At 44.7% G+C, this 18,783-nt stretch overlaps 1 protein-coding gene across 1 annotated transcript in view; it reads right to left on the bottom strand.

The window, feature by feature from the left end:
• The window catches only part of LOC119399626 (sodium/iodide cotransporter), a 68,776-nt gene that overhangs the window by 24,931 nt on the left and 25,062 nt on the right, over positions 1–18,783 (bottom strand). The window contains exons 6-11 of the mRNA XM_049417797.1: positions 13,677–13,817; positions 12,652–12,781; positions 10,888–10,976; positions 5,946–6,055; positions 5,721–5,788; positions 2,531–2,617 (exon numbers count right to left, since the gene is read on the bottom strand). Coding sequence (XP_049273754.1) covers positions 2,531–2,617; positions 5,721–5,788; positions 5,946–6,055; positions 10,888–10,976; positions 12,652–12,781; positions 13,677–13,817 — 625 coding nt within the window. The remainder of the gene's footprint in view (positions 1–2,530; positions 2,618–5,720; positions 5,789–5,945; positions 6,056–10,887; positions 10,977–12,651; positions 12,782–13,676; positions 13,818–18,783) is intronic.

Below are 18,783 nucleotides of genomic sequence, written 5' to 3'. Positions count from 1 at the left end.
AGAATTTTTTTTTTTTTTTCTTGGTGGGGGGTGGGGGGATTTCAACCATACTTTGTGCACGTTCCCGTCTCAGTCCTGTTTCAATGGTCCCGTCTATGTTTTATTCGTTGTACTTTCATGATATCTTTTCATTTAAGCCCTAAAGAAGCTGAATTGCGATTCAGTCGAGCAGGTCTCGGTCATGTATATACTACTCCTCGTGAGCTGTCCGTCAAACAATGAGGCCTTACAGATATGGGTGTGTTACGAAACGAAGCCATTTTTATACTTGAACATTCTTAAAACAGCGCAACGACGACGCCGACGAAGAGAAAAGAACCACAAACCACAGCGCTGACTCGCAAGTGAATGTTTATTACAAACATTTAAAGGAGTCTTATAGTCTTTTTTCGAATAGGGTATTTTCATGTACTTGAAGGTGGAGGTCGCCGCTTGCATATTTTAAACTAAATATAGTGAATGAGAGCTGGGTGCCCATGTGTGGAGCAGCCTACTCCTGTTACATGATGTCTTGTCATCGTAAGATTTCAAACAATCACAAATATGGACCTCCGCTTAGCCAATCACACTAGTATTCCAGGCCTGAGGACGGGTAGTCCTCAGGCCTGGCCAACCGCCCGGCTTTGTTCGCTGGACTCACGAACCGTTCCATCGCTCCTGCTAGACTTCATATATCAAGCAAGTTTGCATGCGTATTATTGAACCTGCGTATCACTACGATAAGGGTAGGTTTTCGAAATAAAAAAAAGCCATATAGCCTTGACCAAGTGTGAGCGGCAAGCATTTGAACACAGAAATAGGAAATATTTGCCTGCATTCTTCTCGAGAGCTTCTCAGTGAACTATACTAAATTAGAGAAAAAGGTGCTTTCGGTTTTGAAAGAAGCATCGATGACGTCGTCAGCGCGTCGTCCCTTTGTGATAGCGCGATCATGCAGTTGAGAGAACGCGGTGGAGCCCGTAAACTATGTACATTTCCGCGGATATCCCATTATTCATCCACTGCGCCGAACATAGGGACGCGACGGGAGTTGGTTGTTCAGACAAAGCCTGCCAGTGCGAGCTGCACCTAACCACTATGAGCAAATGTGCCATAACCAAAATTTGTTGTTTCACAAAAAGTTAGGCCTAGCCACCAAGAAATGAGAAAATAACGAGGCAAGATGACGAGAATAGACAGACTAGCAAGAAAACACGAAAGTTAAATATGGAGAAGGGGGGCAAAAAGAGAGGGACAGGAAATGGCGTCGGCCAATTTCCCCTGGGCGGATCAATCCAGGGGTGCCGTCTTGTCAGGAGCAGCGTGGTGTGTCGCCTTCACCAGGGGGCTTTAAAAATGTAAATGCCCGACATCGGCTCCCTTTGACCGGGACACGGGTCAGCTCCGCACGAATACGCGCGAGAGGACGGAAATAACGCCGTTAGCTCCAGTCCGCGATGACGCTTTTCACCTAACACTTACCAAAACAGATGGCTCTGAGGTGTCGGGGTAGATTGAAAAGTACCTTGGATGCCCTAATTGTAAGTATGCCACGGACAAGTGATGTAACCTCCATACGGAGATCGAGAGAAAGAGCGTTAAAGCATAAGGAGAAACCAGAGAGTTAACCAGGCAGACGCCCTTTGGTTTCCCTGCGCTGACTGCACCGACAAAATTATCGGTCCGCATTTTGTAAACACGTGCGCATCAAAAGGAGAGTCCATGGTACATTTGGTCACGGGAGGTCATATAGGCTGGTACATCTCAAAAGAAAAGCAGCGCTGTTATGCTGCTACTTTCGCTCACGGACCAGGAGTATGTATTTATTGTCTTACCGGAGGAGACAGTGTGGCCCTGCCATTCGTAAGTACGATAAAGTCTAGAAAAATAACACTGTAGGCGCAAAAAAAAGACGTTGACGAGACAATCATAAGCAGCACTTGGGAGCCTGTGAAAGTAATTATAAAATTATTTTTTCATTCGGCTATCCCCTATTTCGCAATAAACCTAGACGTATCGCCGGGACCAACAAGTGCAATTTTTTCATCAAATTTATTTTTCCTTGATACAATATTTTCAGATTGGCTACCACAAGTATGCATCACAATGCGACGCCGTACTTAGAATCCGCAGCACATATTACGAACACTAATAAACCACGCGATAGCACTACCCCATGTAGTCGTTCCTGCTTTGGACTTGATTAGGAAAAAAAGTCTAGTAAACATTTCGAAACAAGACATGATATCAAGCGCGGCCAGAGAGGCTATAGTTATATAGTGCGCATTTGAGTGTGACTCTATGCACGGAGTCCTAACACACGGGGAGATAGTTATGCTACACTAAGGCAATCTGCAACCTGTAATATTGTATGAAATGAATGAGCTGTGTAGGGTAGTTATTTTTCGAGCGCGTTTTTTTTTTCAGATGCTCGTTGTTATCATCGCTGCTTAATAAATGTCAATCTGGTGCGAATGAGCATACAATATCTCGTTTGCAGAATATATACCCCAGCGGAACTTACGAAGAATGTTTGCAAAAGAGCACTCACCTTAGCGTTAGCCCATGGTAAAAGAAATGCAAGAATGATGATCCCCGAAAATGGTCCCGATGCGGCAGCATACAGTGAAATAAAAAACTGCGTCAAAGAAAAAAACGTAAAAACAATGACTCTTCATGGCTTTTCAGAATAACGAACCATTGAGCATACACATAACCGAGTGATCGCACATGCCTAATAACATGGCTGATCCCTTCGTCATAAGAATCGGTATAACATGTAAGTGAAACGTGTCTTCACAGAAGTAATTCATTGTTTAGTGTGCATTGATATATGACAGCTTGTACGATGTCAGTTGCGGTTTGGCCGCTATGGCGCCGTTTGACGTGGATGCACCCACATGACGCCTTGTAGCACATCTTCATCTCGACGACTAACGTCCATGATCACGATTCAACCGTTGTGGTAGCTGAAGTTGTTAATATATGCATGGCTTCCGAACGGCGCAACAAGGAAGACGAAAAGACGAAAGATCACACGAACACAAGCGCCGAATATAAATATATAAACTCTTCCAAAGCGATATAAACTCCTTCAAAGCGTCGTCAATTGGGGAGAGAAACGGCAAGGCGTGCGCTCGCCAGTAATAGGGTAAGCTGCGCCTGTGATCTTACATGCACTACCACACTGAGCTTCAGGAACGCGGAAAGCAGATGTTCGTAGTTTGAGCCGTGAACGTGCGAAGGCGTTCCGCTGGCGAGTGTCTTGCTCCACCAAGGCGCGACATTCGCCCGTGGATGTCATTGCCTTTCTGCGGGGCTTATTGCAGCAGTTTTATTAGTCAGTACTATCACACTCGAAGCAGTAGGCAGCAGAGAAACACCGCTGGTGCATGTGGAAGCTGCAATACCTGACAAATTAGCCGTCACACGATAACACGATGCGAAAGGCAAATTACGGGTGGTAAAATCATTGAACTATTTCTTGGTGTGAACGCATCAGCTGCAAGAAATCTCGCTAGCATCGACAGCTTTGCTTCTAATGTATGTAAAGTCGCGGCCGCTCATTTCGCCACGGACCATCGCTCGCAGCATTGTTCATAGCGCTGCGGTACGGCAGCGCATGAATGCAGTCACACGTTTTCACTTCATATTTCGCAGGCTTTCATTAAACGTCATAAAATCACCACGAATGAAGCAAAGAAGGTGACATTTAAGGGCTCCTTTTTCTTTGTTAGGCACAATTAATAGAACTAACAGACAGTAAAGCCAAGGAAAGTAGAGGATGTTATTTGTAGTATTTAGGATATAAATGTGATTTATATCCTAATTACTACAAATAAAATCCTTTACACTTTCCTTCGCATTATCGTCTGTTAGTTATCATTAATATAAAACCACCACCCAGCACATACGTTAACAAGAAAAAAGGGATTCGTCACTATTGAATGTCCTCTATAACGTAACGAAAGACACTTGGCCCTGAAGTGAACGTTGAGAACTTTGCATAATTGTTCTTACTTAATTACCTATTCAAGCTCAATATAAAAGTACATTAACGAGCGCCCTATCGCCATAGTCACTGCCATTGAATTCGTTCAGTTGCGGTAAACCTCTTTTTGTTAAATCATCGGTTCTTCTTATGTGAAACACTCTGTTCATACCGGCTATCCTATGTTTCGCGCTCAAATTACCTGCACCGCCTGTCATATTGTTACACGGAGACCCAGACGAGAGGCTATAGACAAATGTATTTAGAGGAGAGTACTCGGGCACTTTTAAACCTAAGGCAACGGCACAAAATAGCCTGCAAATCGTCATCGTCTTATTCAGCGTATTCGACTCTTGATAGCTGTCCATAGCCATATTTTATGGATTCCTATTACTTAATTATTTGCCTACCCACGCGTTGAGTGGCACGTGTATGGTATAACTATGGCGCTAGCTTTCTGCACCCGTCATGGTTCAGTCTATGTCTCAGCTAACGTGTCTGGTACACTCTAAAAGACTAAACGTGTAGTTGCTCAATTGGCAGACCCATGATACTTTTCCTGAGAAGCCCCATTGGCAACAAATGCCGAATTTCAATGTAATGTTGTCACACTCATAGATTTAGAAGCAATGCAGTGGCACTTGACGTCACTACATTGCTCGCAATTTCTACGCACAACTCAGCCGGAAATTGTCAATGGACTAGTGAATTTCCAAATTCGTTAGAAACTCGACTTCGCACAGAGATGTACCACGGGACACATAGTGCATACGGGCCCGCAGCGCATCGTGCTAATGGGCATGAGGTAACAACATCAATTTTAGGGCATGGCAGACGCATGCGTATGAATTGCCATTTCGGTTCAATTTCGTCTCGATGCCGAATCTTTACTCATGCTTCCTGTCGACAAATACAGAGTTTAAGAAATAATGAACAGATAATACTAGCTCTAGCGGAATTAAAAACCACAACACCCCTGTATCCTACGCTCCACAATAAATATTGACAAGTACCTTTTTCAAGAAAGAAATATGGAGAATAGAGCGTTCGATATAGCCTTCCTGTATTCGTAAATATATTCTTTCAACAACGGGTTGACATTACTAACCTCACAAAAAAGGATCTATGCAACAGATTTGTAATAAAATAATGATATGAAAAGCCTAATTACCAACTGACGTAACACCGATAGTTCACTTTAATGTTGTGACACATATCTTTAGAACTTGTTTGCTATTTTTCAAAGTTATGTTTCTATTTTTTTTTATTTTTTTGTGTAGCGCTGATACTACTGTTGTTTAGCTACGGAATGCAGATGCCTTACTTTCTGTACTTCCTGTGATATTGAGTATGCTATACGCGCACGTGTGTATAATTTGCCACCTTGTTGTATGCGTTGTACTGGGGGTTCGAATCTTCGTCAAGTGGAAATTACGACTTTTTGTTCGGGCCTTCCTCCATTCTTATAGAAATAAATATTGAATTTGAAATTGAATGGAATTGAGGTTATAGATTAAGCAAAACTCCTAAACAGGGCTTCTTGAGATTCTTAAAGGGCCCCAGGCAGTAAGATTCATACACTCGGAGCACCTTTCCACAACTACATATGTCAAGGACCGTACGTTGTTTTGTAATGTAAAGCCGGTCATTTTGTTTATAATAGCGTGACCAACATTACTTCAAATTGGCGAGACGACACCACGACCAATATTTCAGAAAAAAATTTGAGCACTGAGCTCGCTTTACTTACCTTCGCAGCAGAACTGACGTAAGGAAGCAAGAGGCCACTCAACGTCATGATGGTGCCACTTCCGGCCGCTATAGAGAAAATGTACATTGACAACATACAGCAAGGTTGTTAATGACGTAGATCACTCCTGATGATGAAAAGAGTGTAACTTCAATAGTATAAACTTAATCTCACACAATTGAGTTAAGCATGCATACAAATAACAGTTAGTAGGTCAAGTCTTACCTAGGGTAATTATTACTAGAGCAGATTTATTTTCCGGTATCCGGAAGTTCGGTGACACAACGTCAATGTACAATACAGCCGCATGGGAGTTTACGACGGAGGACACTGTGCTGAAAAAGTAAGGCCATCGATTTAGAAAGCAAAGATGAGCACCTGGATATAACTTTGGCAAACAAGTTCACTTTTAGCATCGCGCGTCGGAAACCGTGGGCACGGTCAGACATTGCGAAGTCATATAATCGATAATCATGTTGAATATTTCTGGTGGAAGTACGCATTACAGACCAGCTTTTGTTGTATCGCAGAAATAGTTTTTCGCAATTTTGAGCCCAAAAGTATATTATACGAAACACTAGGTCCTAGCCCGTCATATGGTGACTACTAGTGATGACCAAATATGTGTGAAGAGGGCTGATCTTGCCGTATTCACGAGGAATGAACGGCGTTGTACACTTTCGCAGCAATATTTGTCGTAATGGGCAAAAAACAGCGCGCAGACGGACGGGACGAAGAAAGGGATACACAGAACAAGCGCTGACTCAACTGTGGTTTATTAGGCATATGCAAATTATTTATCCCGTCCGTCTGCGCGCTGTTTTTTGCCCATTATGTATCACCAACTAGCCCAACTTTCAGTCATGCTGCAATATTTGTCGGTAAGACTCTGCGGTGGACTTAAAATTACTAAATTAGCTTTCGACGTCGCAGCATGAACACTCCCATGCCAACGCAGGTTATTAGGTCACTTCATATTCGCGTCGATGTTGGTGGCGACCACTCTCCTCTATTCCCGCACGAGGTAGCTCGCATCTTAAGATGATTACACTTAATCAATTACAACCGAACACGTAACAATGCCCAAATGCGAAAGGAGTCATGCAAGGAGACATAATTTTTGTATGTAATGTTGTGCAATGCACGCTTAGGGTACAATTCAAACGACTACGTTAGGAACAAATAGCAACAGAATATAGCATAGAATATCTCAGCAACTTTAAGTTTGCAGACGACGCCGTCCTCTTCAGTAATGAAGGGGCGAATTTCAAAAACGATTGGCGACTGATACTTAGAAAGTTATTTCAGTGTTGAAAATAAACATACACAAAAAAAGATAATGTTAAAAGGCCCACAGAAATAACTAGAGTTGTCGATTGACAAACATACCCCGCAAGCCGTACAAGGGCATGGATATATCGATCCATACTCTTGTAAACAGAAGAATTGCTAACAGGAGAATCTGCTCTTGTAAAGGCAATTCACCGAAGAGTAAGGATTCGATGGCGTGCGTAAGGTAGACGTTCTCAAGTCACGTCCGCCCAATTACTGCTATCCCTAACACGCCGAGTGTAATATCATTCCGTATATCCTGTATGACCACATGAGGCACAAACTTGAAGAATAACAAAGAAACGCCCGAAGAACAACCACGCAGCGCGTGATGTAACGGGAATTAATAGGACTAACATTAGGAGATAGGAAGACCGCGGGATAGACCAAAGAACAAACAAGGGTAGCCGACATCCTAGTCAACGCAGATGTCCTAGTTGACATTAAAGGGCCCCTGACAGCCGATTTTTTGTTTCTGACATTTATGTTGCAATAAGTAGGTCTACGTCTTTTAATCACGGAATGACACCGCAAATGCTCCTACGTGATGCTAATTAATCCTAGCAGCGTTAATTATGGTCATTTTTAGTGTAGGTTCAAAACACGCGCCGAAAGAGGATAAGAAACTAGCGCCGCGCCACGGCGGTCGCGCCTCGGGGCACGCGTGATGACGTACGCTCAGTATTGGGTGACGTCAGCCACGCGCTTGTTGAGCCGCCAGTTGGAGAAGTTCGTCTGCTCGTCGAGCACGTGGTAGACAATGTCATCGCTGTCAGACGCAGATTCGTGGCCCTGCTCATCGTCTAACGAGTCCGATGACGGTTCGCAAGTGGCGGACGCTGAGGTTGCGAATGGTTTGAACGGAGGAGCCTGGCAATGCAGCGGCTGAAACCGAACGCGTCTCCTCGCCGCAAGGATCGCGGCTGCACTTTTTTCTAGCGCTCCAATGCGTTCGCCTATAGTGGACTCACTATGCGTTGCTCTTTTTCTTGCCACCCGGCAGTTATTTTTTTTTACAAGCGTCTAGTGCTGACAGCACTGCTTGGCGCCACCGTTGAAAAACGGTGAGACGTCGTGAGCTGGTGTATCACTGGCGTCTGAAATATGGTAGCTGCGCCTTAGTCGAAGCAGCTGTAGTGAAATATAAAGAAAAACATAAGAGTATGATAATAAATTATAACGATTCCAGTTCACTACAGACACCGCAGTTGTACAGACTTAGACACCGCAGTTGTACGTCCTCACCCGAAAGCGCTTTAATTTGTCTTTCTTCTAATGTGTTGACCTGCAAATAATAAGAAGGAAAATTATCATCCCCAGCGTTGGTCCACTGTTCGATCTCACGCACTCGCCGCGTGCAAGTTGCTTAAAATTAGAATGAAATTATTCTCAATTGCGGGTACAATTACGTGTGTGAGTTGTTTCAACCTCCTGAAACAGTCGAGTACGATATTCATTGGAAGTTAGTCGAAGCGAACGGCATACACGTTCTCTATTAACCACGTTACACAGTTTTATTTGGGCATCCGCAGCAGCTCTGCGGACGCAGCCTGCCAGCCATTCCCAATGACAGGCTGCGTCCACATATATGTGGTGGGCGCTCAACTGAAACTGTCTATTAATGCACGGCACCGCTACAACGACGCGGAACGTGGAGAAATGCACACAAGAAACGCGCGCAAGCGCCTACAGCAGAAGGGGCGATGCGACTAGAAGTTGCACTGGCGCCACCTGGATTTTTCTTCGCCAAGAGGAACGCCTGAACCCTCCCGTTCGCGCCACTAGGAAGTTGGTTCTAGTTCACTATAACCACAGTGCACCGCGCGTATTTCTGTCTGTGACGTCGACAATACTTGCTTTACCTCTGCAACGTCACAAGGGGCCTACGTCTACGTCATACTAGCGGTTATCTTGATAGGAGTTCAAAGTTCAGATAGTATCTTAAAGGCAACGCTCGTCACTCACAATATGTCAGAACTGCCCCCGCATGCAAGACTATGAAACAACACAAGCATCTCGCGTTTCCAAATTCGGTGTCAGGGGTCCTTTAGGCGATAGACGCTCTTATGTGGAGGCCACGCAAACCGATGGAAAGATGTACCGAAGGTCAGTTACAGCGATGGAATGTGATTCAAAGAATGAGAAACGCAGCCGGGGACGGCAGAAGGTTAGCGTGGGGGTGGGGGGGGGGGGGTGATCGAATTAATAAATTTTTATGCATAACTTAGGACCCCATCAAGCATGACCGGGTGGGTTCGAGATCGCTGGGAGAGGCGTTCGTCCGGCAGTGCATAAGAATAGATGAAGATCATGGTGATTAGAATTAAATAAAATGGTTACAAAGTTTCTGCGAATTACAAGGTGACTGCTCTACAACACACGAAACAATTACCCTACATGCATAAATTTCTTCACAGATGTTTTCATATTTCAAAAAGCACAGATTAGCCTTTTACCGTTCTTCACAGGTTCCCGGGCACAATGTCATTTCCAATGAGTGCTTTACGGGGAGAAGATATCAATGTTTCAAGTTTACCATCAGCCGTAGTGGGCACTATTGCAGAAAACGAAAGGTCAGATGAGTTTGTACTGTATCTGCGGCAAATGAAACTGGCTGGCCAGTAGTGATGCCGTATACCGATAATTGGTTCGCGTTTGTAGCAGCCAATAAGTTGTACCCGTAAATTGCCAGGATATTTAAACATGCCTTTGGTAAGAAGCTTGTATACAACGCTGCCAAAAAAAAACAAGAAACAGCTAGCAATAAAGATATGGACCCCGCATCCAGCAATACTTGTTTTTATGCCCTTGTTGATGTCGATTTCGACTGGTCCGATTCCCTGCAGCAGCAGGTATAGTTTGCTTGCCGTTAAATGTAAAAAAAGAGAATAAGAACGCTCGTTCGAAAAACCGCCAAGCCTTCAATATTAACCCGAACATCATCAATAAGAATTTTTACATGACAGTAGCGTTCCCGTGCTGCGTAAAACACAGCGAGTTAATCCAACTTATGGAGGCGAAAGCCTTAGATGCATCATCGAACGGGAAAATTGACCGGAGGCGTCGATGCCAACACGAGCGATGCAAAAATCAACATCACGTGATGGCGTCACCACATGACGTCATCGTGACGGCACATCGCAGAAATTTGCGACTCCACATAACGTCACCATGACGTCACAACAGGGTACGTCACACGATGACGTCATCACATGAAATTGTCGCTCACGAAAGGTGTGTCGATCACGGAGGCATTGCAAAACCGGGTGAGGTGCACACAGCTTTCAGTGGGGGAAGGAGACGATCAATAAGTCGACGGAGAAGAAAAAGAAGATGGCTTTCGCATTAGGGTCGTTTTAGAGAAATGCATAGAGAACCCTGTGTGTTTTTTGTTTATTAGGCTATTCCGTTCAGCCTGCAAGCAACCAACCACCCCAACAATGTCTCTTTCAATGTTTGAACCTGCTGTACTTATAATTATACGTTGTTTAGGAGATTTCGGCGCTTTTATAGAGCGCCGCCTACATTATTTGACGGATAATAGAATTCGTGAAAATCACAGCGTTTAAAAACTTCCTAAAATTCCACCTAGTTCAAAGCCTGCACTGGTTACACTAAACCACTTTTTTATTTAACATGCAGTTAGTACATGCAGGTAGCAGGAACTCCACCATATAAAAAAAGTGGCCACCCGTCTCACCAATACGGGTTTGCAATGGAACTGTCAGACACTGGTCGAACAACATTCCCGTATGCTAAATAAGCTAATACAGCACACATTATATATTGAATTTATTTCACAGCAATGTTTAGCACAATGAGCACATTTGTTTACCTTATAGAAGCGCTTACGACTCCAGCCAAGAATAAACCTCGCACACCAACAACAGAACCAATACTTTTGTTAATATAGTAGGGGACTATCTGGAAACAAGAACAAAATTGTCGTCTGGTCTTGAAATACTTCGATGACAAAGTGCAACAAAATCAATAGCGCGACATCAATTGATCTAAATTTATATGTATGTACAAGCATTATATGCACCATAAGTAAGCAATTAATGTATAACCCATTCTCTGCAGAGAGGAATCAACCACAGAGGAGTGCCTTTGAAAACCACCCTTTGTTCGATTCTACTTGCGAAATGCCTTTGAGGGAATATCTCCTCTTAAAATCATAAGGATGTATCACATGAGTGCGGTCTCAATTCACGTAACAATGATCAGTGAAAAAAAACCGTGTCAGTGTAAAGAGATGTCCTTGATAAGGCCCCAAATAAATTATGCTATAAAAAAATGGGGAGATCACTGAGGAAAAAGGGCAAATCACGCAAACACAAAAAAATCACGCAAGTTGTAAAATAACAATATACGAGAATCAATGTGAACATTATGGTTAATACAGTGACACCATCGGAATAGAGATCTCGCAGAAAGCCGGAAGCGGAGAATTGAAATGAAAGCAGCTTACTTGATGATTTAGATTAGAGATTTTCATTTGTTAAAGCTCTCATGTTTTTACATAAAACATGATAGTGTCTCATCTCGAATCTGGAGTATCTAGTGCTAGCTTGAAAAAACTTCAATGTAAGAATTACAATTGTGAAAATGGGCCTCTTTCGAGAGCAACATTTGGTGGCCTGCGTAAATCGTCTTGATTTTCTCGTAATTGGGTGTGTTCTGTAGATTTCTTAATATCTCATTCGAGAAGCTCTTCCGAACATACGCCAGGCAAACGCAAATTTCAAAAAAAAAGCAGGAAACAAACAGAAAAATTCACCATGGTAAGAGATAATGTGAAGAATCTCCCGTGAATAGAAAGATTACAAATGCACGATTCTTTCTTGTAGTGCAAAGAGTGGTGTCCTAATCAAAATTAGTTACTTGCGAAATCATAAGCAGAGAACAGGATAGAGCTGTACAGTTTTACTTAAACAAGGCCCGCAGCTTCTTTGAGTGACCTGCGGGATTTTTTTAGGTATTACACAGCGTACCAATATATGAACAGCTTAAGAAGTACGCGGTACTCCTTGCGTAAAACAGCACATCAAGCAGGTAAACAAGAAAACAGAGATGTACAGAGAAGCGCCATATGTATCAAGTAGGCCTGAGCGTCAGCTTGCACATGGAACATTCTGCTTTGGAGCTCTCTTTAGTTCATTTGGTTATTTTAGTTCACCGTCCCTCTGAATATAGCCTAGAAGAGGCTTGTCAGAACTCGTGTATTTATGCTTATTTCTTCTAGTTCATAAACTTGAAGAAAATCGCATTAAATTCGGGAGCGTAATCTCCGCGACTAAATCTTCAGCCCTTGTTGGATAATTCAATAAGCATGAGAATGTTCACCCGCGTCAATACTCCAGACACATGCACGAGATATTCTGTGGTGTGAACATAGAACAAGCAGACACTATATGACTATAATTATGTTAGATTAGGACCACAAGGTATACCGGCATAATAATGCTTTCCGCTCAAATATGCGCTCATAAATGCACGTAAGGTCTACCCTTGCGTGTATACCTCGTTAACGGTATGCTTGAAATACAGGCCGATCACGTAATGTCTTAGCAAGATTCAGTCTAAAGTATACTTTTACCTGATCATAGCGAGATATTGCACCGGAAAGGACGGGGTCGCAGTCACGGAACCAGTATATAACAGCCAGAGCTGTCAAGCCAATGATGGCGTAAAAGAGGGACACCAAAAAGACACCCAAAAACGTAACTCTGAAACAAGAAACAGTGAAAAAGAATAAAACAAATACTTTCAAGCTACTCTTTCGCTTGTTAGGAAGTTCTGTGCTCGAGGTTATTACCTCGTGTCCATTGGCATTACAGCTGCCCGCTGGGCTTCTTGACTCACAAATTATCTAGGTTACTGATGCCAGATATGGCAATATTACATTATTTCGGGTATGATCAATTGTAAGTACTGATAGAGGCGGTGTGGTACTCTCGAGTACGCACCACTGCATTGCACTGTTGTTGCTTTGCACCCTCTTATAAGCCAGCATAACACTGTGCTGCGGCCACACCTGAAGGCGTTGTTCGGAATACGCCGCGTGCGTGCTGCCTTTACATTGGTATGGGAATGACATATTCAAAGGAAAATAAGTGGGCCAGGACATGCTACCTAATGTGCGAATGGCCGCTCGTGTGTTCGTATGGCATAATGGGTATCAATGATAGCTTGCATAGCCGAGAATTAGTTTATGTTCTTTTTGTTGGCGTTTAGCGCCCCAAAACCACGATATGATTATGAGACGCGGTGGAAATTTCCACCACCTTGGGTTCCCTAACGTGCACCTAAGTACACGGACCTCAAGCGTTTTCGACTCCTTCGAAAATCCCGCGACCTTCGGAATTAGGTGAGGCGATGAATCTAGAGTTTAAAGGGACAAAATGTACTCAGCTTCCGCAGCACAGGGTGATTTGAACGTTTAGAGAGAAGCCATTGTCCTGCGATCTACATAAGATAGGTTAGGATGATTATTATCATTAAAATAGTGATGATTACGGCTTCGCTGACTTCTCTGTAGTTCATTTTATTAAGGCACAAATACAGCATAAATACAAAGCAATTATCGCCTGTATAATTTTTTCCCCATACAAAGTCACTTACACTTTCGCATCTGACAAGGATCTCGCGGCCAAGAATCGTTGCGCGATTATCTGGTCCATGCCAATTCGTGTGAGCTGGAATGGAAAGGCTGCTAATGAGGCAGCCCAGACGGTTTCGTCCGTGGTGAGGTCCATATCAACTCTGAAAGTAAGAAAGCATGACTATATAAAACAAAACAACGGGAATTGTTCGAGAGCCTCGTTTCTCTTCCAAAAATGAGGTCAGCAGACAACTAAGCCAAAGCACAGTATGTGGGCCATTATTGGTTGATTTCAAACTGGAGCGTAGTAACTACTTTGGGTTTCATTGGGTTCCACGTGGTTGTGGCGGTGAAGAAAGCATCCGATAAGGATGAAATTCTTTATTCGGCGAACTTGTGCCCAACTTGTACATTCAAAGTGCAACGATATCGATGCACACAATCGTCGGTCGTGGAGTGATCTCACCATCGGCGGAGCGCGTCATCTTTAATACGTCAGTGATCAAGCCTTCTAGCGTTGTCGTTAGTGCCCGAGTAAGCTCTGAATATTCAACTTGGCTAGTCCCGTCCTGCACGTAATCTGAACAGTACAATCTGAAACGATCTAGAAGCTTCGAAACATTGCTGCGCGGCTGACGCGGAGTTGCTAACAGATTTTGGGGGTGAAACCCGACCACATCAAAATAAAGAACTAAGGTCGCCTGTCCATATATACAGTAAAAGCTCGTTCATTTAGATTTCATGGGACAGGGAAAAAATATCCGCGTTAAACGAATGCCAAATTATCGACGGTTTCAAGAAAGAAGTGTTTATTCAGTGCACTTTCATTTTCTTGATGAATACGTAAATTCAGTACTTGTTTTGCATAGGAGCAGTATAAGAGCCAGAATTTTCGGTATTCGCGACTTCGTTCACAACGTGGCCGCAGCACAATGCCCCATTTTTTATGCCGAAACGTGCTCTAAACCCATCCCTTAATATGTACCCCCCCCCCCCCCCCCGAACATCACAATGACCATGGAACGACAATTCTTTTGCCAGAAAAGTGGTCGCCAACTGATCGTTCATCCATCAGAATGTAGCAAGCGAGTTTTATGTCAGCATGCATACCTCGGCTAAATCTCTTCATCCTGAACAGCTTCCGCCATGTTTGAGTTTGGTGACATTGGGCACGCTTTGACCGAAGAGAAAACGAAGCTTCTGAGTACCGCATCCACTGTGCACGATACCGCGGTCGCTAGAGACACGATCCTAGCGTCCACACAGCTCCAATGGTCGAAACGAAACTGCTTATCATCGCATATACTGCTGCATAAATCTGGCTCTCTAATATTTCATCATGAATGGCTAATACGTAGTTCTGAAGGCATATGGCAGATTCGACACCATCAGCTAATGACGCAATCACATATAGCGCGTGTGCCGAGTAAAATCGAAAACGAATCAAGTTTGCCGCCGCCTCTGAAGCCTTGATCGCGAACTACGCGGTTCTGGTATGATCGTGGATGGCGACCATGCCTTTCCGAAGGCCGGCGGCCGTTGCGGTTGCTCGCGAACGCCGTTTTCGCTCCTTTGCGTCGCACATTTGCTGCGTTTCATGATTGGTGCACTGGGACGCTCGACAAACATACTGATTGCTCCAATTTAAATTCAGCCAGCAGCTGTAACTTTCTAGATGGCGTCTCTGAATATAAGTATTTAGGCCTCATTTACCCCGCTAGACTATACTAGTCCAACATATGGATTTATCGTGGAAGGCATAATTTTTAAGAAGCTTAATATCCGCGTCCGATCCTTCTGTGTCGTCTAAATGAAACTAAACCAATACCATACATGACATTCCCAAGACCTATTTTTGAATATGCCGCGTTACGGAAACCTTGCACAGTCTCAATAATAATGTAAGTACAGGGGTCTTACGTAGTAAAACCAAGAGATGATTATGAGGAATGCCGTACTGGAGGGCTCTAGGAATTTCAGACACCTGGCGTTAATCAACGTGCACATAAACCAGAGTACACTGGCCTCCAGGCAGGGGCGTAGGCAGAAATTTTTTTCGGGGGGGGGGGGGGGCACCTCCTTGATCTGTAGTGGGGACGAGCAGGCAGATGTGGTCGAGTGTCATTTTCTGCTCTGTATGCTATGGCAAAAAAACTTTCGGGGGGGGGGGGGGGGGGCACGGGCCCGGTGTGCCCTAACGTGGCTACGCCCCTGCCTCCAGGATTTCGCCTCCACCGAAATGCTGCCAACGCGGCCGGGACTCCATCGCGTGACCTTTGAGTCAGCCGTCGAGGACCACAGCTACCAGACCACCATGGCGAGTCTTGCAAAATCTCCTACATTAACAAAGTTTAATCTTTACCGAATAAGCTGATTTGTTTCATGTATCGCCCCTATGACAAAATCTTCTCACTGTCAGCTCGTGTGGATACATTGAATTTAACCCTCTTTTTCCGACCGACATCGCAATGACTCGTTGTGCTCGCCGCATTATTCCACCCCTGACCATAGGCGTGCGCACAGGGGGGGCAGGGGGGGCGGCCGCCCCCCCTAATCACCTAGGAGGGGGGGCGCAAAATCTGCCACGTACATTGACCCTTCAAGTCACCAAAGAGGGGGGGGGGCGCAAAATCTGTCCTGTACATTGACTTAGTAGGGTGGTGGGGGCGCTGCAACAAACCTTTGCCCCCCCCCTAATGGGGAACCCTGCGCACGCCTATGCCCCTGACGTATATCCATCGCGTGCAAAGCGCCTAGAAGCAGTGATCAGCTAAACTTCTCGGTCTATTTCATTCTCACTAACAACTTTAAATAGATATTTGGTTGGTCTATGGAGAACCGGGATAATGTACCTGCTAAAACCCGTTACTTGACAAAGAAGGAATTGGTGAGTGCTAAGGAATGCTCCCTTTGACTACGTCTGTCTTCGCAGAAACTCATTTTCTTCGATAATTTCGACCAGGCCCCAAGTGCGGAAGTCAAGCAGCTTTTTGAAGTCCGCCTCACTTAGGTCGTGACGGAGGCACACATGACACTGGTAGAAGTTGTCATTTCTTGGCGCATTTGCGACTGTTCCCAAGCTGCGTCAGCACTCATTGACGATCTGTCCGACTTTCAGTTCTACGTTATGTCAGTAATGTGATGAAAGGGGCTAGTCTACGTTGTGTACACGAGAACGTCAATATCGAATTCTTCAGCGACAATAATCTTCCATGTTTGCCTCTGATGGTGAAATTAGCCCCTTCTGAGAAAGCTCTGACACATATTCGTGAAGGTTAGCCTGGTTTGAAGACGACGGCACGGGTGGCGACCCACTTACAAACGCTTCGCCAGTGACTCGTTGTCATTCGTCTCAGCCATACGATGTACCACGCTTATATGTATTTTTTTTCAATAGCAAACTCCGTCCTAGTGGAAGCAGCCGTGCTAGCACAATGTGTCTCAGCGGGGTTTCTTTTCACCGTTCTTCCAGAGGTGCGCGTTTGGCGGATGCCGTCTAGAAGATGGCAGAGAAGCTAACTCATTCACTAGATAACATCCCGGTGCGATATCAAGTCCTGGAAAAACGTGTCGTAAAATTATCTACCGTGATTAATTTTTTTCAGGTTAATTCATACTCCGTACTGAAGAAGGAAGAACTTTCATCTTTGCGTATGCCTCCGCCCCGTTGTCAGACTCAACGTCGTGCCCAGCAGCCGCGTCACATCGCAGAGCAGATTTGCGCTGATCCTCGCTTTCTTGCATGCTTTATCTAAGTAGAGCACCCAGTCGGGCTAGTTGGTTTAAATTCATAATGAGGACTAACAACAGAGGCTTTCGAGCTTGGCCCTAGAGGAACACCGCAGGGAGCGGTCGTTTCACCGCTATTGTTTAACATAGCAATGTCTCTCGGAAAAGCTATCTGCTATAGACGGTGTTAGTCATACAATCTATGCAGATGACATAACTATATGGTGCACCAAGGGATGTGAAGGAGATGTTGAGGCGAGTCTCCAATCGGCAGTCAATGAGGTTGAATCATACCTGGAAAACACGGGACTAAAATGTTCCCCCAGTAAGTCCGAGTTACTCCTTTATAGACCAATCAGACGAGGTCCCAAGCCCAGGGGATAAAAGCCACTCGCAGATGTCGATATCAGGCTAACCACACGTGATGGAAACCTCATTCCTAGAGTCGAGTCCATACGCATGTTGGGCATGGTTATCGAATCCAATGGATCCAATAGGCTTTCGTTAGATAGGATTACAAAGAAAACGGAAATGGTCATCAGACTCATTACTAGGGTGTCTAATAGAAGAGGAGGCCTGAAAGAAGACAATTTACTCCGGATTTTCCATGCCTTCCTCATGAGCCACATCATCTACGTAGCGGCCATGCACACCTGGCACAACTTCGAGAAAAAGAAGCTTAACACCCTCATTCGGAAAAGCATCAAAAGGGTGCTAGGCATTCCTATGACGGCTAGCACAGAACGCCTTTCTCAATTAGGCGTGCACAATACGCTGGATGAAATCATCGAAGCACAAGAATCAGCCCAGCTTGCTCGACTATCCTGCTCTTTGGCAGGGAGAAGAATCCTAGCCATTCTGGGCCTCAATCCAGTGCTGGCAGAGGAGAGAAGCCATCCAATCATCGAGGAGCAAAGAGAAAATATTCTTGTCGCACCGATCCCTCGCAATATGCATCCGCAGCACAATGAGGGAAGGCGTAGAGCAAGAGCGATTGCGATCCTGAAGAAGATCAAGGATGATCCTCAATCGGTCTGCTTCGTAGATGCGGCACAATATGGTCGCTCATCTCACTATGCCGTGGTCGCAATAGATAACAGAGGTGAAATAATCTCGTCGGCCTCCCTGACTGGGACCACTTCTTCTAAAGCGGAGCAGGTTGCTATTGCTTTTGCACTCTTGGATGATAAGAGCACGCAAATCTACTCGGATTCTAGATCGGCAGTCAGGGCGTTTGCCTCGGGCTCCATAGCGAAAGAGGCACATGACGTTCTTAAGAACCGGACCATAACTATGCACACAATCATTTGGTTCCCGGCACACCAAGGTCAAACTTTGGACTCGCTCACCAACCTCAACGACATCGCCCACTCCCAAGCGCGCGTACTAACTCTCCGC

The sequence above is a fragment of the Rhipicephalus sanguineus genome, chromosome 7 (genome assembly GCF_013339695.2).
Source record: "Rhipicephalus sanguineus isolate Rsan-2018 chromosome 7, BIME_Rsan_1.4, whole genome shotgun sequence".
NCBI classification, from domain to species: Eukaryota; Metazoa; Arthropoda; class Arachnida; order Ixodida; family Ixodidae; genus Rhipicephalus; species Rhipicephalus sanguineus.
This window is presented reverse-complemented; position numbering and strand designations above follow the sequence as displayed.